Here is a 23,253-nt window from a genome sequence, read left to right on the forward strand (position 1 = left end):
TTTTAAAAATGCTTTGCTACATAAGCAAAAATATGCAAACAGCTAAAAGATAGCTTTGCCATGCTTATCAAAATTCAATGAAATTTGAGTGCATTTGAGATCTTGCTACCAGGCATATGGCTCAAATAATAAACACATAAAAATTCTCTACAGGGCCCCGCCAGGTAGCTTAATGGTTGGAGCATTGTTCCAAAACCCCAAGGTTGTGGGTTTGATCCCATCAGGGCACATACAAGAATCAACCAATGATTGATTGTGGCTCAGTGTTGAGCGTCAACTTGTGAACCAGGTCGCATTTCGATTCCCAGAAAGGGCACAGTCCCCACTAGAGAGCATGCAGGAGGCAGCTGATCAATGATTCTCTTTCATCATTGTTGTTTCTATTTCTCTTTACTCTCTCTCAAGATCGGTTTGGCTCAATGGATAGAGCGTCGGCTTGGGGACTGAAGGGTCCCGGGTTTGATTCCAGTCAAGGGCATGTGCCTTGGTTGCAGGCATATCCCCAGTAGGGGGTGTGCAAGAGGCAGCTGATCGATGACTCTCATCGATGTTTCTAACTCTCTATCTCTCTCCCTTCCTCTCTGTACAAAAATCAATAAAATATATTTTTAAAAAAATAATCAACCAATGAATGCATAAGTGGAAAAACAAATTCTTCCCCCTCCTCTAAAATAAAATTTTTAAAAATTCTCTACAAGTTCATCAATTTACTTGGCATAACACAGGATTTTAAAGACCACCCAATGGACCCAGATCTGATACAAGGTACCAGCAGGGGCCCATTGTGCCCCAGTAGGTTCCTTTCACACATCCAGTGAACTTTGCTTTCTCTTGGAATTCTGGGCCTCCTTGCTTCAAGTAGCAGGGCCATGCCTTTTTTTAAGCTGTTCCTGAAAAGCCGATGGGGTGATGGAAGTTGTTCAGATCCCTGAATCTGGAGTGGCAAAGATGGGCATCCAGTTGTCCAGTGCTGTACTGCAGCACACCCCGAAGCCAAGAGGAGCCTTGGGAAGGGCAGGGCACCTTGGAATGAGTGCACCCTGAGGGATCCATGATTTCAGTTCCCATCGCAATTGGGAAGCTCTTATTGGCCCTGACTGTGTATTCTTAGGTGACTGGAGTACACATAAGGCATGCTTTTCCCTGGAAGTTTGTTCAGACTTTACAGATCTCAAAACTAACATGGGAAATCATTCATCAGAAGCCAATAAGTCCCATGACTATCTGCCCTTCATTGACACTAAGTTGGCTGAGCCTGGCCAGTATTGCTCAATGATTGAGCATCAACCTATGAACAGGTCACTGTTCAATCCTGGGTCAGGGCACCTGCCCAGGTTTTGGGCTCAGTCCCCAGTGGGGGAGGTGGAGAAGACTGCCAGTTGATAATTCTCTCATAATTTATGTTTCTCTGATTTGTACTTTCTGAAGTCACTGAACGTATTTGAAAAACAGATGGCTGAAATGAGGGTTCTTGATACAGCTGTATTAATTTTTGTGCACCAAATGTAGAAAAATTATAAAATAGGCATAATAGAAAACATTTTTAACTGGCTTTTCACACCTTTGAAGAGGATATTGATTTAGGTGTCAACCCAATTTTTAAAAAAATATAATTGATTTTTCACAGAAAGGAAGAGGATTAGTCAGAAACATCAATGAGAAACATCAGCTGCCTCTTGCACACCCCCTACTGGGCACATGCCCTTGCCTGGAATTGAACCTAGGACCTTTCAGTCCATAGGCTGATGCTCTATCCACTGAGCCAAACCGGTTTTGGCAACCTACCGTATTTTTCGGACCATAAGAAGCACTTCTTTTCCCCCAGAAGTGGGGGGGAAAAAGTCCCTGCGTCTTATTGTCCAAATACAGCCTACACATATACTTAAAAAAAAGTTTTTTTACTTGCCCGGCTCTGTGTAGTCTCTGTGTGCTTGCCCGGCTCTAAAATGGTTCTAAATGCTGCTGTTTACTTTACAGGGTTGATTACATGTGTTTATGACTGTGATGTTGGGTTTTAATGCACATAAAATATTTTAGGACACAGTTTCAGAATCTTCTTCATTTCCCTTCTCTAAAAACTGGTGCGTCTTATGGTCCAGTGTTTTATGGTCTGAAAAATACGGTAATTTTTTGAAGTGTTAAAAATGGTTATTTTAAAAGAGGGAAAATCACGTAGGTCCCGACTTGTCAATGACAAATTATAAAGGCCTCCAGGGCAAAATTTGAATCCCAATGTTCTTTTAGCGTTTTTCTCATGGCTAAAATGTGTTTGCATGTGAGTCCATATATATATATATAATGTTGTAAATGTGAGACACTTTACTACCTCCAAATGGTATTGTTAAAATTTAAAGGCAGCCCTATCTAGTTTGGCTCAATGGATAGAGCATTGGCCTGCAGACTGAAGGGTCCCGGGTTCTATTCTGGTCAAGGGCACATGCCCAGGTTTCGGGCTCAATCCCCAGTAGTAATTGTGCAGGAGGCAGCCAGCCAGATTCTCTCTCAGCATGGTTTCACTCTCCCTTCCTCTCTCTGAAATAACACATTTAAAAAAATTTTTAAAGGCAATTTTAAGAATTGGCTATTCTACCAGGCCCAGAGCAGCAGCAGCTGGGTTGGAAGCAGCCAGGCCTGGAGCGGCAGCAACCAGGCCCCAAGCAGTAGCGGCCAGACGCAGAGCAGCTGGTTGTGGAGCAGCCCGGAGCAAGAGGCCAGGCCCAGGGCTGCTTCTCAGACATGGCTGGAAACTTTTGGGGCAACCTGAGGGTCTGCTGAATCAAGTGATGAAGGCTTAGATTTGGATGTGTTATTATTGTAGCGCTGGGGTGTTGTTCCGAGAGTGCCTTGTGTGGGGTCTGGATGAGGTTGATCTATTTGGAAGTGTCTTTTGTGTGAAGTGTATCCTTGGGCATGTGGAGGTATTATTGATTTGAGAAAATGCTAATTGATTTACTACCTGAAAAATTTAAAGTTCTGAAAGTTTAAGGTCTCTTGCCAAAAAGAGGTTTTAAAGCTAACACCTTAATTTTAATGGAGAAAGGGGAGTGGACTGACAACTCTCAGGGGGAAAAGGGGAGTGGTGGACGCGGAATGAGACTGAACATAAACTGTGTACCTATGGATGAGGACAATGGGGGGGTGGGGAAAGGGCAGAGGGTGGGGTGGGAACCTGGTGGAGGGGGGGGAAGAAATGAGGAACCTTTGTAATAATATGAACAATAAAGATTAAAAAAAAAAATTGGCTATTCTAAAATTCTCAGAAACCAATTCAAATGTTTTTCAAGTCCATGCTTTATTTCGCCTGAGCTCTACAAGTCCATAAATAACAGACTTTTTGTATCTATAATAAATGTCCTGGCCGGTGTGTCTCAGGGGTTAAGAGTTCAATCTCTGGCCCTGATCTGCACACACATGAGGCAACCAACCAATTGATATTTCTCTCACACAGATGTTCCTCTTCCCCCGCCCCCCACCCCATTCTAAAGAAGGATCAATGGGGAAAAAGTATCCTTGGATAAGGCTTAACAAAAAGTAAAAATAAATAGAAGTGTAATATTGCCCTGGCTGGTTTGTCAAGTGGTGGTACGTCAGCCCAGACAAGGGTAGCAGTTTGAAAGACCCATACCTTGGTTGCAGGTTCAGGGAGCCTGGACTGAGGCCAGGGATTGAGCTTGCAACCTAGATATGTGCCCTTTGCCAGAATACAACCCGAAATCCTTCAGTCCTCAGGCCAATGCTCTAACATAGGGGTGTCGAACTCAATCAGAGAAGGGGCCAAAATCTAAAATCCAGCCTAAATCGCGGGCCAAATGGTTTACTGAACAGTCATAAACTGACAATGTTAACCAGAAATGTGAATTTAAAATGAGTGGAACAATCTTTTCCTTAACAGTGCTGTTAACCAACTCACATGCTATCAAGGATTTGGCCTGCGGGCCTCGTGTTTGACACGTGTGCTCTAACAGCTAAGCCAAACTGGCTAGGGCTATTAAAAAAAGTTTTTTATTTCAGAGAGTGGGAGATAGAATCCTCAATGATGAGAATCATCTATCAGCTGCCTCCTGCATGCTCTGTAGTGGGATGGCGCCTGCAACCCCAGGCATGTGCCCTGACAGGAAAGTGAACCATGACTTCTTGGTTCATAGGTCAATGCTCAGCCAGAGCTATGCCAGCAGAGCAACATTACACTTTTAAACACTGTCAAAGCAAATTCAGCTGAACCCAATAATAAAGTCTCTAGATCAGGAAACACAGGGGATATAAAACTAAACGACAACATTAAAAAATCAGTAAATATAGGACGCTCAAGAAAACTATTTTCTTGGGGGAGGGGAGAGATTAAGGTTACAATTGTTGAGAGATTGAGACTAAAGAAACTTAACCAAATGCAGTTTATAAACTCTGACTGAAGCTCATTTGGAAAAACTGGCCATGTAAGACTTTTTGATCCACTCATTTAAGTCAGTGAGAAAGCCTCAAAAGGCTAAGGAGAAACAGCTATTCTAGAAGTAGGTAAAACGGATACAAAAGCAAGATGAAGTCTTATCCTTTAGATAAGGCACAATTATTTGTATTACCCCACTTACCTTTCCGTCATCAATCCCTTCAACCCAAGTTGCAAGAGAGAAATCCCTGATCTTTTATCTAGCTTACAGGGATGGGAATATCAGCAGAGATGAGAAAGACAGGGGGAGTGGTTTCTTCCTAGTTCATAGCTCCTGGAAGATTCCCCTCCAATTTCAGAATTAGGTTTTTTACATATTGGTTCTAGTTATTAGCTTGATTTCCCCACAAAACATATTTTCATGTTTCACTTGCTCAGTATCTAAGGGCAATACAAATAAATATTCTTATCAAAGGGTCTCAAAACAAAAGGCTACTAGTTACAGCCCAAACCAGTTTGGCTCAGTGGATAGAGCATCGGCCTGCAGACTGAAAGGTCCCAGGTTCGATTCTGATCAAGGCATGTACATTGGCTGTGGGCACATCCCCGGTCAGGGGTGTGCAGGAGGCGGCTGGTCAATGTTGCTCTATCACCGATGTTTCTAGCTCTCTATCCTCTCCCTTTCTCTCTGTAAAAAAAATCAATAAAATATATATATTAAAAAAAAAAACACACAAAACAAAACAAAAAAGGCTACTAGGTATAAATGTAGCCCAAAGAATGGTATGAAGCAAAGCTGTTTTAAATATCTCATTTGCTATGCTTTGTTTTTCTACTTGAGGCCAGAAACCTTGGGGAAAAACAATCCCATGTACATGCACCACCACCCCAACTCTAAATAGTACACATGACAATAGGTCTTCTGTTATGCTGCTTTGTACTGTGGTAGAAACCAAGATTATTAACATATTTAATTTGCTTAGTTAGCATCAGAGACAGTATGCTCAGTAAAACTATAAAATGAAAGAGAAACATGTAAACCTGTATTTATAAGGAAATGAACCTGCCATGACTTCTTTCTTGCCTGCGTTGGACTATTTGACAAAGTTTGAATTGGTACACAGCACAGCTGACACACCAACATTGTGGCACTGCAGTGATATACCATCATAAATTGACCAAATTCCACTTGAAGGAAAAAATTCACAATAGATAGAAGACACGGGGTGGAAAGGACATTTGAGGTTCTAGGCTTTTGGTCACTATACATCTTTTAAGAAAATTAAACTTCTAGTTAACCCATCCATAAAGTGAATTCATTAAGTCCATCTCAACTCTAGATCAGATCTTAGAAAAAGAAAAAACATGAAATCCAACATTTCAGATCCTTGCAAAGCTCAGGAAAAATACGGAATGCTATAACATAGCAATGGTATTTATAACTGTTCAGTATCAACAATGAACTAAAATAGGGCACTGTTACAATGGCAAGGAAAGAAAATTAAATCTTCTCTATATCCCTGCAAATGGACACCAAGGTAGTTAAGCTATGTTTCTATTTTTTTCATTACTGAAGACATGACTGAGTTAATACACAAAGAAAAGTCCAAACTGTCAGCTTTCAGTACTCCACATTCCCTTCTTTAATATGGCATTTTGTACTATATACATCAATGAAAATTGAAACAAAAAGAACTTCAGTCAAACTCCCCTTCCTCCTCCAGCTTTATTGGATAGTTTAAAATTACATTTCTATTTTCTAAGACTTCAGTTGCTTTTTCCATCTGACTTTTAAAAACTGATTACATCAAATGAAACACAGTTGTCTAAGTGATATAGTATACAAAAATAACATCTTGATTTCTGTGAAAATGCATTTCTCTGCAATTCCTGAATAGCTCCAAATTATGCTTACTTTAAGCATAGATGTTTACTCTGGGTTTTAGATTTACTCTTTGCAAAAAATGTGTTCTAAACCTTTGCCATCACCATCTGCGTATGCAGCATCAATGCTGTTAAGTTGTTCCTATTTAAGCTTTTATTCTGATTTTCCTCCCATAGACATTAACAGGCATATTTGTCTTTTTATTTTGTTTACTCCCACTCAACTGGATGTTCTATGTAGGGCCTGATACAGATGTTACTTGATGTTACTTAATAGCTACTGAGGTCAGACAATCCAAGGCCATCATTATGCTAAAATTAAAGTTATTTATGGAAGCTAACAGACACTTCCAAAATTGGTTTTTACCTCCTACATGGGAACATATTTAACAAACCCAGAGAGGGCTTACTGGTCTGATTCAATTCTTCCCATTCATCAATCCCTATTCACCAGTGGCATGGAAAGGGGGTTCTTTAACAAAGCATTATACATAACACCTCTACCAAACTAAACATAAACTTTTTTTGTAGTTAAATGCAGAAAGTCGATTTTTTTCCACCCCTTTCCTCCTTTTACATGGCAAGTAAAGCTCACTGGCCTGGGAGTAGCCTCTATCTGCCAACCTTTGGCCAGTGAAGAGGATTCAGAGAAAATAATACAACCATCAATCAGAAAAAGGAGGGGCGACAAAGGAAAATAATTAAGCTGTGGCCTCAATCGTGCATTCCCGTGCAAGGTGCCCTGATTCGCCACAGCGGTAACAGTTGACTTCACTTGTCTTGCTGCAGTTGATGGCTACATGACCAGTTTCACCACACCTAAAATAAATAAAAAATTTCACAATGGTGTTCAGAAAATGTAAAACTGTACTAAAGAAATAGTCATTGCACCCTGGGCTGGTGTGGCTCAGGGGATGAGTGTTGACCTATGAACTAGGAGGTCAGGATTCAATTCCCAGTCAGGGCACATGCCCAGGTTGTGGACTCAGTACCCAGTTTGGGGCTTGCAGGAGGCAGCTGATCAATGATTTTCTCGCCGAAACAGGTTTGGCTCAATGGATAGAGCGTCGGCTTGGAGACTAAAGGGTCCCGGGTTTGATTCCGGTCAAGGGCATGTACCTTGGTTGCGGGCACATCCCCAGTGTGGGGTGTGCAAAAGACAGCTGATCGATGACTCTCTCATTGACGTTTCTGACTATCTATCTCCCTTCCTTTCTGTACAAAATCAATAAAATATATATATATATATTTTAAAAACGATTCTCTCTCATAATTGATGTTTCTATATCTCTCCTCCCTTCCTCTCTGAAATACATAAAATAAAGTCATTGCAGAACAAAATGCAATGACAAATGAATCAACATATTTTTGTTTTCAGGACACTAAATCTTATCATTAACCCCTAATCTAAAATCAAGAAGGAATTAGATAACAAAGCTACTCAATTGTGTAGCAAAGCCACAAAATTAAAATGTTTACCAAAAGGTATAAACCAACATGAAAACCAAAAAAACAGGCCAAGATGTTATTTCTTTATGCAAAATAACTTCTAAGATTTCACAGGTATGTACATCTCAAAGCTTTTACCCTTCTTATTTTTAAACACTGAACTTATTCACAAGGTCATTCCATTTATGTTATGTCTAAAACAGTATCTGCAATGAGCATTTCCAGCAGCAACATTCTAACTTACCTATAGCACTTCACTTTGGTGCAGTCTTTTTGAATATGTCCAAATTCTCCACAAGAATAGCACTTCTGCTCATCTGCATGGTCACAGTCACGAGCCAGATGGCCTGGTTTGCCACAGTTGTAGCAGCATTGCTCTCGCTCTCTCTTGGGCTCCTTGCAGTCCTTGGCAATGTGGCCACCTCTACCGCAGTTATAGCAGGCTTCAACAATAAGAAAAAGAAGCAGACCAAGACTATAAAACCTTTACAAAATGTTGCTATGTTTTAACTCATACAATAGGAAACCTCAAGAGTGGAAAATCTTTCCAATGCATTGTGCATGCTCACCTCTCCAAGTTCTAAAGAATATAAGAAGTGTTAAATACTTACCATCCTCCTGAAGATCACAATCCTTGGCAAGGTGACCAGACTCACCACAGCGATAACAGATGTCTGGGAGAGATGAGGAAACAAACTGGAAACCTATTTTGGGTAGAAACAAACAAAAACAAAAATTTTAACGAATTAGACCAGTCTTGATACTAATGAATATTCTAGTACTCCAAAAATTTTTATTCGACAAAAATACCTCTATCCGAGGTAAAACCACCTCTGCCACGGCTTCTCATTCCACGACCACGGCCTCCACCAGTAGGGCATTCGCGGGCCCAGTGGCCAGATCGTCCACACTTGAAGCACTCATTGCTGCTCATGGCTGCAGTTTAGATCTTCAAAATATTAAAAATAAGAACATTTGACCACGTGAAATTATTTTTAGCTTTTATTCCCCTTTCAGTGTGTTTTTGGATAACTATTCTGGGGGGAAAGCCAAAAAATATTGCTTAGAAAAACAACCACACAACTATATGCTTAGGTATTATACACCTAATTATGAAATACATTAAAAGCGAATAAAGTAAAACATTATATATTCTAATAAAACTCGATTGTTAAAAAAAAATAGGATTATGCAATTTTCAGTATACCAACGAACACTCATTAAACAATTAGTAATACCTCTTTCCAGGTCCAACTTAATGGACACATCTTCATGATTATAAGCCAGTAAACTTTATTTTGGGCAAATGGAAGTCATTTACTGGTAATAAAATTAGAATAACCCAAACCAATGAAGTTGTAGTGTAGATTCTGCGAGGAATAGGTAAAGAAAAATAATTTCTCTCCATAACCTTAGCAACTACCTGATTGAGTCTTCAGAGCAGATAAAATGCAGGACATATATTTTCTCTATAGAGGGTACAGTATGTTAAAAATATTAGAACAGCCCAGTTGATGTGCTCAGTGGTTGAGTCACCTATGAACCAGGAGTTCACGGTTCGTTTCCAAGATTCCAAGTCAGGGCACATGTCCAGGTTGAGAGCTTGACCCAAAGATGGGGGCCTGTAGGTGGCAGCTGATCAATGATTCGCTCTCATTATTGATGTATCTATCTCTCCCTCCTCTCTGAAATATATATATATATGTATATATATGTATACACACATATATACATATATACACATATATACATATGAAAAACAACAAAGAAGTAAACCAACATGCTGATATCATCTAAAGAACTGGGACCACTTATATTTTTTCTATTTTCAAATTTTTCTGTAATTTTGTATTTAAAGCAAAACTCCTACCAAAGCAAGTGGATTTTATACTTTTTATATAACAATCTAAAAATAAACAGGCTATTCCTGGAAGAAATGGAATGTTGCAGGACAAATTCCTAGTATAGTGGCTTTTAAAAAAGGAACTAGCTAAAAATAATGTAACCTTTATATTGCCATATTTCCATATCTAAACATTTTACCCTTGATTCCAGTGTCAAGCAATGGCACACCAAGTTTTTTAAATACCCTCTCAAAGCCAAGCATAATTAGCACCATGACCTAGCAAAACATACTGTTTCAATTAAAATGGACAGGATGGTGGAATCATCCAAACACATAAAAGCACCAAGTCAGTACATGGTGCATAAATGACTCATCAAATTGTAGAGAATCTAGTGACCAAAAATTTAAGCTAATGTTGAGTTACAAAAGCTTCCATTGTCATTTTTTTAAAAATCAGTGTCTACTTATCCTAACTTTCTGCAATCAGATTCAGCATAAAATTTCAGAGGAATCTTTCTACCAACGCTTGCCACTTGTCATTATTAAAAAATCACACAATCTTCGTACTTGTCTCAGATACATAATGTACATTTCTAGTCAGAAGAAACCAGCCAGTGAAGATTAAAAATGTATTTTTGCAAAATTTGAGATTACATTTGCTTTCTTATACTGGTGTCAATCTAAATCATGTAAAGTAATAATTTCCACTTGAAAGAACAGTCAGAATGAAAAAATGAATGTCACATAAAAATGATCACAAAAAAAATGGTACTTCATCCTCCCCTTATTCCTATTTTCTTCATTTTGCAGTTTACAAAATGAACCAGTTTATAATCTCCAATTTATAGTCAGACCAATAAGCACATTTACCTATTGCTCTCAATGAGTTCCTTGCACAGAAACAATCACTACCTTATTATACAAGGTAATCCAGGAAATTTGAAATTTCCCAAGTATTTTAAAATGTAATATTTAAACAAGATATTTTCTTTTAGAAAACATGACAATTCAACATGCATTTTTAAAATTAAAGAAATGGCCCAGCTGGCGTGGCTCGGTGGTTGAGTCAACCTGTGAATCAGAAGGTCACAGTTCAATTCCTGGTCAAGGCAAATACACAAATTGAAGGCTCCATCCCTAGTTTAGGTGGGCAGGAAGGAGGCAGCTGATCAATGATTCTCTCTCATCATTGATGTTTCTCTCTCTCCGTCTCTTCCCTTCCTCTGACATCAATAATAAAAATATATATATATATATATTTTTAAAAAACTGTTTAAAACTAAAGAAAAGATAGTTTGAGCAATCCCCACTTTAGACTGTTGCTTTAAAATAATGTTTATTTCACAATAGTGAAGTACAAATAAAACATGGTATAATGAATCATCAGATTTTTATCAATGGAATAAAGTCAGTAGTTAAAATTTTAGGTTTATGGGGGGGTAAGAGGAAAAAAATAAAAACCTTAGGTTTTCTACACAGAAATATTAAAATTAAGCTACTCGCCGAAACCGGTTTGGCTCAATGGATAGAGCGTCGGCTTGGGGACTGAAGGGTCCCGGTTCGATTCCGATCAAGGGCACGTACTTTGGTTGCGGGCATATCCCCAGTAGGGGGTGTGCAAGAGGCAGCTGATCCATGACTCTCATCAATGTTTCTAACTCTCTCCCTTCCTCTGTACAAAATCAATAAAATATATTTTTAAAAATTAAGCTACTCAAGAACCGATTAACCTATATGTACATTTTTCATGAACTCTTTTCTTCTTCTCACTCATGGGACCCAGATCCAGAATGAATTGAGAAAAAAGAAATGACATGAAAAGAAGTATTTTGGAGAGCAGACAATTAGTTAAAATAACAAGCTAAAATAACACTTTCAGATGAACAAAACACTCTACTTCCTCCTGCCCTACTTCCTAATTGAAAGTTGGTCATAATGTGATTTCTCTATGAACTACAATTTTACAAAAAGCAGTATTTCTCCAATTAGATTGCAATTAAACTATTTTGCAAAACAGACATGCACAGTTCAGTGGCAAAGGCAGAACTTTACACATTGAAACTAGTAGTTTTAGATGTTTGTGTTACCATCAACAAATTTTATTCTCACGTAAATTAAGGTTTAAGAAAAGCTCCCTACCCAGTTTGGCTCAGTGGATAGAGCACCAGCCCAAGGACGTAAGGGTCCCAGGTCTGATTCCTGGTCAAAGGCACACGCCTGGGTTGTGGGCTTGATCCCCAGTAGGGGGCATGCAGGAGGCAGTCAAGCAATGATTCTCTCTTGTCATTGATGTTTCTATCTCTCTCCCCCTCCTTCTCTGAAACCAATAATATATTAAAAATAAACAAACCCACTAAATCTTAAAGGTAAAGAAAATATTAATTTCATTAATAACCCGAAGACCTATCATCAGTAGGGCACATCCCAGTGGGGCTCAGGTAATGTAATAAAATACAACCTGCCTTTTCTCCCCTTTGGCTCAATCACAGCCAATTAGTTGGTCTACATTTCCATTCAGCCCCTTGTTGATAGATTTATCTTCCTTACTTAGTAACATTAAATAGATTCCTAATGTGTTTTAGAGCAGCAGCCACCAACCTTTCAGACCTCAAGACCACCAGTGGTCCTCAGACCACTAGTTGGTGACCAGTTTAGAGGCATGCTGCTAATCTTGGGGGCAGGGGAAGGGAGAGATTCCTATCCTAATCATCATATACAAATTGCATTTAGCCAAGAGGTCTTTAAAGAATTTCATGCTATTCCTTAGGAAAACTAGAGGCAGGAAAGTAAGACAGAACTGAGACTTCAGGCTTCGTGATTCTCAAGGCCTGACGGCTCTTGGCTAGAATTTTGCTGCACTGTCCTGCCTCTGCCCCCTCCACCTGTCACAACCTTTTCCAACCTGCATGGGCCAACTTAAATGCCAACTCTATAAAAAAAATCTGACATCTCCCAGCCTGGAACTCTCCTTCCTATTAAGACCTAGGACAGTTTGTTAATATCTGTCTGATGGCACTACTATATTTGCCTTTTATCACATTCCTTTAGGGCAGAGACCAAGTAATTCATCATTGAATTGTCACAACACCCATGGTTAACCTTTAGTAATTATAACTCAATATTTTAACTGCTTTTGCAGTGTGTGAGTGAGAAAGGCCTAACAGTCATTTGCTAAGTGAAACAAATTGTGTTTCTTGTTTAGACCCAATCCGAGTACTGACAATACCTAAATTTTTGCTATCAAGAGTCACTGTACCAATTTAAAGCAGCGATTTTCAACCAATGGCACATGTACTGCATGTTTTAAAAATTCTCAGGGAATAGCCGAAACCGGTTTGGCTCAATGGATAGAGCGTCAGCCTGCGGACTGAAGGGTCCCAGGTTTGATTCCGGTCAAGGGCATGTAACATGGTTGCGGGCACATCCCCAGTAGGGGATGTGCAAGAGGCAGCTGATCGATGATTCTCTCTCATCGATGTTTCTAACTCTCTATCCCTCTCTCTTCCTCTCTGTAAAAAAATCAATAAAATATTTTAAAAATTTAAATAAAAATTCTCAGGGAATAGCTGTTTGGCTCAGTGGATAGAGCTTCAGCTTGGGGACTGAGGGGTCCAGGGTTTAATTCCATCAAGGGCACATGCCTGGGATTTGGGATCGACCCCCAATAGAGGGGGTGCAGGAGACAGCCAATCAATGATTCTTATCATTGATGTTTCTCTCCCTCTCCTTTCCTCTCTGAAATCAATAAAAAATATAAAAATTCTGCCAAGACCAGTTTGGCTCAATGGATAGAGCGTCGGCTTGGGGACTGAAGGGTTCCGGGTTCGATTCTGGTCAAGGGCATGTACCTTGGTTGCGGGCATATCCCCAGTAGGGGGTGTGCAAGAGGCAGCTGATCAATGACTCTCTCTCATTGATGTTTCTAACTATCTCTCTCCCTTCCTCTCTGTACAAAATCAATAAAATATATTTTGGAAATAAATAAATAATTAAATAAATAAATAAATAAAAATAAAAATTCTTAGGATTCGCCAGCTAAAAAATTGCTGGTTTAAAGAAACAATGTCTTTTCAATTAGATATCCATTAAGGATAGACTACCACCACTCTAAACTCAAGAATATTTCAGACTATCTAATAAAATCTCCTGTGTTAACAGAAACTTTTCACTCCAGGTTACTAAAAAAAAAGTTAGCAGCCAAACCAGGACTCCTAACTTGCCACCCAGACTCTTCCAAGAATTCACATCCTCGGTAATATTTTACAGAATGCTACAAAACACATCTACATACTAACTTACAAGATAAAATACTGTATTTTCACTGTTGTCAGCCAGTAGAATAGCATATATTTTCTCCCTTTTGCTGCTAAAAATCATAGCAGTATCTATACCAATGTATCCTTACACAGCAAGAATTGGAGACCATAGTTAACTCTGGTTTAACATATGACCCCGCTTAAGGATCTGCTTGCTCTGGTACCTCAGGCACTTGACCCCTTCTCCTGTACTTATTTGGAAAAGGATGATAAAACTGTTCTGTGATGAGAATTACTGCTTATTAGATTCTAAATTTTAAAAACTGCAAGGGTTTATATCCTCTGCTTAATTTTTCTGTTCCTTCCCCAATTAAGTTAGACTGCTTAAAAGTAGATAGAACTCAGTCTAACGACTATATAGCAGGCTTAGAGCAGGCTAACTCTGCATATATTCAACTCTCCCATTTCATCAAGTCTACTTTAAAAATGGAATGAAGAGAATTATAGCCCTAGCGGGTTTGGCTCACTGGATAGAGCTTCAGCCTGTGGAATGAAAGATCCTGGATTCGATTCCAGTCAAGGGCATATGCCTGGGTTGAGGGCTTGATCCACAGTAGGGGGGTGCAGGAGGCAGTCAATCAATGATTCTTTCTCATCATTGATGTTTCACTCTCTCCCTCTCTGAAAATCAATAAAAATATACTTTTTAAATTACTTGGGCTTAATGTGATTTAATCAGTTACACCCAACTTAAAAGAGAATTATAAATGACTTCATATTATCAGCAGATTACCTGTTTTCATTTTTGGGTGTCACATTTTCATGACACCTAAAGATGGTAAGAGCACAGGACAATCAGGCAACGGTACTATAGGCAGTCAAAATCCTGCTTGAAAAGATCTAAGATTCACTTAGTGTAAACTAAGAGATCTACAATATTTTACAGATTTTGCACTCATCTAAGCTTTAAGATTTAAATCCTAGAATTGGTATCAAAACACAAATGGTTATACTGATCTGTCTTCATTAATGTTACCGTTTCCCGGAAAACAAGACAGTGTCTTATATTAATTTTTGCTCCCAAAGATGCGCTAGATCTTATTTTCAGGGGATGTCTTATTTTTCCATGAAGAAGGATACGGTACACATTTATTGTTAAATGAAAATAAAGGAAATTTATTACCTGTATAGGGTACGGTAGTTGTCAACACAAACCAGACAAGCTGTGAATCCTACAGTATCAAGAATTTACTCATTTATTCAATGACAATCATGTCATCATCTTCTGGAACATCATAACAATCCAATTCCTGAATTTCCTGGTGAATTTCTTGTGACTCCATTTCTTTCAGAATCAGTGGACCAAATCTCTTGTTTAGCCTACGGGGGGCCTTATTTTTGGGGGATGCCTTATATTTCACTCAGAAGGAAACCTGTAAGTAGGTCTTATTTTCGGAGAATGTCTTATTTTCGAGGAAACACGGTAGTAATTGAACCATATTTTTGGTTCTAAGAACAAAGCCAGTAAACTACTTAAATCATAACAGTACATGCCCAAGACTAACAATGAGCTGAGTAACTCACTACATTAAAAAAAAAAAAAAAAAAAAAAAAAAAAAAGTAGCAAAAGGAAATTGTGTGTGGGGGATCTGGCTAGCTTTAATTTTTTTTATATGATTTTCCTAAAATAGCTATATATATTCACCTTAGGGTTATCCTTGACTCATCCAACATTGTTGACCTAAACTGCATTTAGACTATAGCAGAGCTTTAGCCCCATGAATGTACCCACTCATTTATTTTTTTTGGTACCCACTCATTTTTATGCTCTAATGATATCATAAATTCCAACTGGAACACTTCAGGTTATTAGCAAAATCAAACTACAGATGATAAACTGAAGGGAAGTTATATTGTATATTACCTGCATTCTGACCAGAATAATGGAGATCAGAGTACAATACTGGGAGCAATTCTATGTTCTTATCCTGGTTATTGCATTTACTGCATGACTTTGATTAATATTTACATACACTGCTGTCTGCCCCTCGTTAACCCGGAAGGGTTTTAAGATAAATATCTTCTATGAGTCAAAGGTTAATTAACATATTATCTATAATCCTCACAACCCTACAAAGTTATGTACTCTTGCTTCCATTTTACTGACAAAGAAACTGGAGATCTGAGACCAAGTGACTTACCCAAAGCCTTCTTAACTAAAAAGTTCTCAAGTCAGCATTTCAAGTCTTCTGCAGAGTCCTTTGCTAGGGTTAAGTGGTAATAAAGTACAGGAAAATGCTATCATAAGAATACAATTCACTCCCTACTTCAAAAATATTATACAGCATATTACTGCTGTATAGCAAGTAACTGTAAACACGTTAACTTAAATTTTAATGCAGTCATCTGTTCTATAGTTCTATACTTAAAATGTATTTCAAAACTCGTTTAAAAATTCACAGCCATAAATGAGTTTATTCACAGTATACAATGACACAGCTTTCCTGAATTTTAAGCCAAGACAGATTTTCTTAACCTTCAAGGTATAACTTAAAGAGTACAACCAGGGACCCAAAGACTGGCAACCGGATTTTTTTTTTTTTTTAATTTATCGATTTCAAAAAGAGAGAAGTTAATTTTTTGTCCCACTTATTTATGCATTCATTGGTTGATACTTGTATGTGCTCTGACCGGATATCAAACCCACAACCTTGCTTATTGGGATGATGCTCTAACCAACCTACTACCCAGCCAGGGCTTGCGGCAACCTGATTTCACCCATTAAGGCTCTAATTTGCAATTATGAACGACACCAGGTAATCACTGCACCATACTCTCATACTCCTAATTAACAGACTCCACTGGCTTACAACTTGAATTTTGGTGGCCACAAGCTCTCATTTTATTCCAGAAGCTTTTTACTTACAACACGAAAAGGGTGTTTACTCCAGTCTTACTGCAACAGCATCTGACACTGCCAGAATAGTTCTATTAAGTGAGACGGTAGAGAAAGAGTGTTCTCCACATAGCAGGCCAAGATGCCTTGGCATCAGTCTCCTGGCTCTCCACTTACTGTCAGGAGGCCAAAAAGAGGAAAGGAGCCAATATTAAAAAACAAAAAAAACCAACAACAACAACAACAAAAAAACACCCTCTCACTCTTGCAGGGGAAAAAAAGCAAAAGCAAATCTCTTTTGTGGTCAAGTGTTTAACAGACCTATATTTCCAATTACAGGAACACCTCATATACATTGTAGGTTTGGTTTGAGATCACAGCAATAAATCTTTTAATCTTTTTGCTGGAGGGTCTTGTTTTCTTTTAATATATATGTTTGTTTTTTATTGATTTCAGAGAGGAAGGGAGAGAGAGAGAAAAACATCAATTATGAGACTCACTGAAAGGCTGCCTCCTGCATGCCCCCCACTGGGGATGGAGCCCACAAGCCCGGCATGTGCCCTTGACTAGAAATCTAACCTGGGACCCTTCAGTCCGCAGGCCAATGCAATGCTCTATCCACTGAGCCAAACGAACCATAACCGGTCTTATTTTCAATTTGTAAAAATCGTTAACATCTGCTAGAATAAGGCGACATGCCATAAAATGAGGTACGCCTGAGGTTGAATTGTGGCTATTGCTTGTAAGCACTGATTTGGTACCTTCTCATGTACATACCACATATTATTAGATTTTAAAAGATGAAGAGTCATAATATCACAATACAAAACCATTTATGATATCTTAAAAAATATATCACTCTGCCTGTTCCAGGTATTCAAATGCTGGTGTAATAATTGACCCTTGATTTTCCACCGGTTTGGCTCATACGGTTAGCTTTTTAAAAAATACTATTGCCAAGAGTTGCAATTTAGAAAGAAAAATTCTTTTTCCAGCTCTTGGGATCTATAATAAGTTACTTCTTTTATATTCCAGCACAGAGCTCCTTGTAAGCAAGAATCAGGTTCAACAAGCTAAAAACAGCATGCACCTATGTATGTGGCATTTTGTAGGTGTTTCATTAAGCCATGATCAGTGATTTTTAAAGAATTATTTGAAAATAATTGCTTGGGAGGGGGGCTAAGAGGTAGAACTTCGTTTCATACATTTTTTTAAAACCCTCAAATCCTAACTTGCAATTTATGGTGCTTAAGCAAAAAAGGAACAAAGCTGTTGATTTAACTGATTAAAGAGAAAGTGAGGCAGAAATTAACTGATTATGTTTCTCTCTAAAACTGGGATATATAACAGGGGGAAAAAGGATTTTTAAAAACTTTAAATTTAGGGGCAAGACGATGTCATTAATCCTTCTTCACCTTAAAAGAAATCAAAAAAATGAAAACAGACATTTACACACTGTCTGAAGTCACAATGGGCCACGTTCTCTTTTCCTAAGACCCCCGCTGCCCCCGTGAACAGATGTCACTTCCTTGGAAACGCAGTGTGTCTGAGGCCACGTGGCTAACATGTGGCAACAAGCAAAAATCCGTACCCACGATAAAATTAACATGAGGACCCAAATGTGGGCGATGATGCCTTTCTAAAATAGGTTTTTCACATTTGGAAAAATCTAGATGGGAGGCTGGCTAATTAACCACGTCTCACTTTTAAACAGTCACGGTTTAATTAATCCAATAAATGATGCTAGGATTTTGGAGGTTTGGCGATTTGTTCCCCTTTGATAACGAGACTTCTTTTCTTCTTCTTTAAGGGCCTTCTAACTTAAAATAGTGTCGATTCATGAAAGCGAGCCTTAACTGCCCCTTTTCGAATGGTAATGTGAGACAAGTAAAAAATTAACGCTAGACTATAAAAATTCAAGAGTCGGGAAGCTATCAAGTATGGAGAGTATAATTCCAGACGTCCAGGCCTTTCCAGCGGAGTGTTGCCACCCTAAAACGCAAGAACTTCAGGGCCCCTTTCCTAGGCCCATCCCGAACCCTTGGCACATGGCCCGCCAGCCCATTACACCAGCACATGGCCTGCATTAAGCACCCAACCCCATCCCCCTCCACCCGCGCCGAGGGCCTTTTCCCACCACAAGGCCTCCTTTCAGCAAGTTCCCGCCAAAAACGCCCCTCCGCCCCGCGTTCCGAGACCCTCGAAGTCTCGGAGCCTCAGTCCCAAGAGCGCACGAGCCAAGGCCTCATCCGCCGTAAAGGCTTAGGGCCTGGGGCGCGGCCTGGGCCCTGAGAGAGGCCAGGACGCGCGGGGACCCCGCTTCCCGGGACGGAAGGGAGGCCGGGAGGGTACCCCCGACTGCAGGAGGCCGGAAACTCGGCCCGGAGACGGCGGTGGCAGCCGAGTTTCCCGCCTGACGCAGCAGCGGAAAAGGCTCTCGAGTGAGGCCGCCATCGCCGCCTCACCGCTCCCTGCCCTCTTCCCGTCCGCTTCGGACACGGGCCCGCCGCGCGCGGTTTTCCCCTTCCCCTCGCTCCCGATCCTCACCTTCCCGCGTCAGGGCAGGCCCGCGGCGCCGGAGGACGAGAGGCAGGCCGAGGTGAGCAGCTCGCCAGGCAGCGGCTGTTTATTTTCAGGAGGGTCCTTGCCTGCGCCACACGCTGGTCTGCACACGGCCCCACACACGCCGCTGCGCACGGCCCTCCGCCGCCTCGCCCACGCGGCCAATCAGTGCGCACGGCTCGGGCGGCCAATCAGAGCCTCCCGCCGGGGAGACAGGCCGGCCTCGGGGCGGGAGGCGGCCGCCGCGCGGGGCTGTTATCTTCCGCGCTCGTCGGTCAGTTCTTCTCGCGGGCGCGCGGGCGCGGCCCGTATTTCTCGGCTTTCCAGTCAGCGGCCCCTCTCGCGGTTTTCTCCCTTATTCCACGCCCCGCCGGGCCGGGAGGAGGGGGACAGGCCTGTGCGGCCCGCCCTCGGCGCTCTCTACCCCCTTAGCTCGCGAGGAGGGAGGCCAGGGAACGGGTCTGTGATGAGCGGGGGACCGAGACAAACGCCTTCCCCTTCTTGGGCTCCGAAAAAGAGGGTCGGCCCTTAGACCCTTCCTTGCCTTGGCCGCGCTTTCAGAGGCAGGCCCCGATTCTTGGTACATCGGTTTGGGGGGGATTGTTGGGAGGAGGGGGGAGAAAGTGGTCTGTCATGTCACAGAGGCTGGGGCTGAAGGCCGCAGGCCCTGAAATGTGTTTTAGGGTTTGTGTGAACCCGGGCAGAGCCCGGAAGAACTGCCTGCTCTCACCCTATAGGACCCATATGCCCGCCCCAAAATAAGTGGCTGGTGAGGGAAAGGCGCCAGCCTTGGGGAAGGTGTGAAGATGATGAAAGGATGGCGCTGAGACTTAACTGAACTTCCAACAAACCTTGTGCCCGGTTTAGAAACTTTATGATCATCCCCTGCGACCTAAAGGTGGAATAGTGAGTGCTAGGGGATCCATCTAGCCCATGCTTTCACAATCAGAATTGATGTGCCTTTAGATTGGTGTTTTCTCCGAAAGAGATTGCATGTATACACCGAGTGGCCAGGTTATTATGATCTCTGAACGCATAATAATCTGGCCACTCAGTGTATATCCTATATAATAAAAGGCTAATATGCAAATTGTGCCCTGGATTAGGAGTTTGACCAGCAGGCAGGCCGGCCAACCGCCCATGTCCCTTAACCCCTGGCCAGTTTGGCCAGATCCTCCCATGCATGAATTCATGCATGGGCCTTTAATATCTATATATCTGCTTTGAGAGATCATAATAATCTGGCCACTCATTATATATGTTCATAGATACTGTTATGACATCAACTTAAGTTGTTCAATGCAAACTAAAGAATTGCATAATTTTCCATAATTTTCATGTAATGAAAAAGAAAGGAAGGCCCAGCCTGTGTCTCCCAGTGGTTTGACATCAACCTACAAACCAGGAGGTCACATGCCAGGGTAGTGGGCTCTATCCGAAGTGGGGCATGCAGGAGGCATCCCATGATGATTCTCATCATTGATGTTTCTCTCCTTGCTTCCTCTCTGAAATAAATAAAAATATATTAAAAAAAAAAAAAAGAACAACAATGAAGTGACATCTCCAGTCTCTTGAACTTTAGAAGGTCCTGCAATTACTGTAGTCTCTCATACAGACTTAAAAGGCAGCTTGAGATTAGTATGCAACCCATGTTGTTGGCTGGTATATCCCAGCAATGTCCATTTTATCCTTTATTGACTGTCTTATTCTTCACCCTGGTTTCAACTCATTTAATCCTTCCAATCTTAAGGTAGTGTGACTTGTTAAATCATGTCTGTGAAGAGGCAGTAAAGTAGCTAAGAGCATAGATATTAAGGGTCAGATATTAAATCACTAGGTTCAAATCACTAGGGCTTACTTAGTCATTGTAAATCATTTAGCAGATTGTCAACATAAAGAGGGAATGGACGATTTCATTTAAAAAAATATTTTTAGGGCCTGAGCTGGTGGGGGCTGCCCAAGGCTGGGATCTGCCAGCTGCCTACCCCTCTCTCAGCCCTGGCCTTTGGGAATCAGCCAGCACAACTATTCTTCCTTGCAGATCTCTGTGGAAACAAGCTCTGAGAGGAGTCAGGATTGCCTCACCATGGAGGGGAAGCTGAGCTTGGCCAACACCCAGTTCGCGTTGGACCTCTTCCACATCCTGAAGGACACCAATCCCTCTGGGAACCTCTTCTTCTCCCCCATGAGCATTTCCTCAGCGCTGGCCATGGTCTTTCTGGGGACCAGAGGCACCACCGCAGCACAGATGTCCAAGACTCTTCACTTTGATGGGGTTAAGGAGATCCATTCCAGTTTTCAGAGTCTGAATGCTGATATCTACAAGCACGGAGCTCCCTACACTCTGAAGCTTGCTAATAGATTATATGGAGAGAAAAACTGTGGGTTCCTCCCTGAGTTCTTGACTTCAACCCAGAAAATGTATGGAGCTGAACTGGGCAGAGTAGATTTTCAGCGAGTCTCTGAAGATGCAAGAAAGGTGATAAACGAGTGGGTCAAAGGGCAGACTGACGGGAAAATTCCAGAATTGTTGGCTGTAGGCATGGTTGATAATATGACTAAACTTGTGCTAGTTAATGCCGTCTATTTCAAAGGAAACTGGCAGGAAAAATTCGTTAAAATGGTCACAATCGATATACCTTTCAGATTGAATAAGAGAACGACAAAAACAGTGAAAATGATGTATCAGAAGAGCAAATTCCCATTTGGCTACATTCAGGACCTTAAGTGCCGGGTGCTGGAGCTGCCTTACGAGGGTGAGCTCAGCATGATCATCCTGCTGCCAGATGACATCGAGGAGGAGGGTCTGAAGAAGATCGAAGATCAATTGACCTTAGAAAAACTGCATGAGTGGACCAAACCTGAGAATCTGACTTCCTTTGATGTCAACGTCCACCTACCCAGGTTCAAGCTGGAAGAGAGCTACAACCTCAACTTTAACCTGGCCAGCCTGGGTATAGAGGATCTCTTTACTAGCAAGGCTGATCTGTCTGGCATGTCAAAAGCCAGAGATCTTTTTATATCAAAAATTGTCCACAAGTCTTTTGTGGAAGTAGATGAGGAGGGCACAGAGGCAGCAGCTGCCACCTTCTGCATGCTTATGCCAGAAGAAAATTTTATGGCCGACCATCCATTTATTTTTTTAATTCGACACAATCCCTCAACTAACATCCTGTTCTTAGGCAGAGTTTCTTCTCCGTAGAGACTGTGGAAATTCAAGGCCAACCTCAGAACTTTGTCAGTGGCCCTTTCAATGGTGATAGTTTTCATATATCTTCCACAACAAATCTACCATCCCAAAACAAATCTCTAACTTCCTTTGTAATGTCAGCTCTGTTGACTGTTTACACGCATTAACTTTGGCATAAGTATATATTTTCCTTTCTTTATATTGAAAAATTCAGTGATTGCTTTTGAATGCACCAAGCAGATATGTAGATTCTTGGCAGTATAGTAAACTAAGAAACTGCTGTAAAAATAAATAAATAAAGTTTTAAGTTGAAGTCTTAAGACCTCTGCTCTTTTATTATTTTTTATTTTTTAAAATATATTTTATTGCCGAAACTTGTTTGGCTTAGTGGATAGAGCATCAGCCTGCGGACTGAAAGGTCCCGAGTTCGATTCAGTCAAGGGCATGTAGTACCTTGGTTGTGGGCACATCCCCAGTAAGAGGTGTGCAAGAGGCAGCTGATAGATGTCTCTCTCTCACTGATGTTTCTAACTCTCTATCCTTCTCCCTTCCTCTCTGTAAAAAATCAATAAAGTATATATATATATATAAAATTTATTTTTTACAGAGAGAGAGAGAGAGCTAGAAACATCGATTTAATTTACATAGCTTTATAGACTTCCCCTCCCTGACTGATTAATGTTTATAATATCTTGAGATAAGGAATAGTATAATTGCAGACATTTTAGTAGTGCTTTCCAAAGTGAGTTAGTGTAATGCGTCAAAGATTCAGAAATAACCAAAACA

General features: G+C 40.7%; 2 protein-coding genes across 10 annotated transcripts; one reads left to right on the forward strand and one right to left on the reverse strand.

Moving 5' to 3' along the window:
- Window positions 1-6,003: 6,003 nt before the first annotated feature.
- On the reverse strand, window positions 6,004-19,423 carry LOC118707543 (CCHC-type zinc finger nucleic acid binding protein). Of its 9 annotated transcripts, none has more exons than XM_036417967.2 (5): window positions 19,269-19,423; window positions 8,549-8,671; window positions 8,287-8,421; window positions 7,962-8,163; window positions 6,004-7,087 (listed from the first exon to the last, which is right to left on the reverse strand). In XM_036417967.2, exons 2-5 carry the CDS (start codon window positions 8,649-8,651, stop codon window positions 6,970-6,972), a joined length of 558 nt encoding a protein of 185 aa, XP_036273860.1. In that variant the 5' UTR covers window positions 8,652-8,671; window positions 19,269-19,423; the 3' UTR covers window positions 6,004-6,969. The 9 variants fall into 9 exon arrangements, with proteins under 9 accessions (XP_036273860.1, XP_045430914.1, XP_036273856.1 ...); XM_045574958.1 differs by having other exon boundaries at window positions 8,549-8,666; window positions 19,263-19,423; XM_036417963.2 differs by having other exon boundaries at window positions 8,528-8,671; window positions 19,269-19,421.
- On the forward strand, window positions 11,985-22,755 carry LOC118707538 (leukocyte elastase inhibitor-like). Its single transcript, XM_036417955.2, has 3 exons — window positions 11,985-11,990; window positions 12,612-12,623; window positions 21,274-22,755. The coding sequence occupies exon 3, from the start codon at window positions 21,364-21,366 to the stop codon at window positions 22,477-22,479; it is 1,116 nt and encodes a 371-aa protein (XP_036273848.1). The 5' UTR covers window positions 11,985-11,990; window positions 12,612-12,623; window positions 21,274-21,363; the 3' UTR covers window positions 22,480-22,755.
- Window positions 22,756-23,253: the final 498 nt, after the last annotated feature.

This window comes from Pipistrellus kuhlii, unplaced genomic scaffold (genome assembly GCF_014108245.1).
Source record: "Pipistrellus kuhlii isolate mPipKuh1 unplaced genomic scaffold, mPipKuh1.p scaffold_m20_p_6, whole genome shotgun sequence".
Classification (NCBI taxonomy): Eukaryota; Metazoa; Chordata; class Mammalia; order Chiroptera; family Vespertilionidae; genus Pipistrellus; species Pipistrellus kuhlii.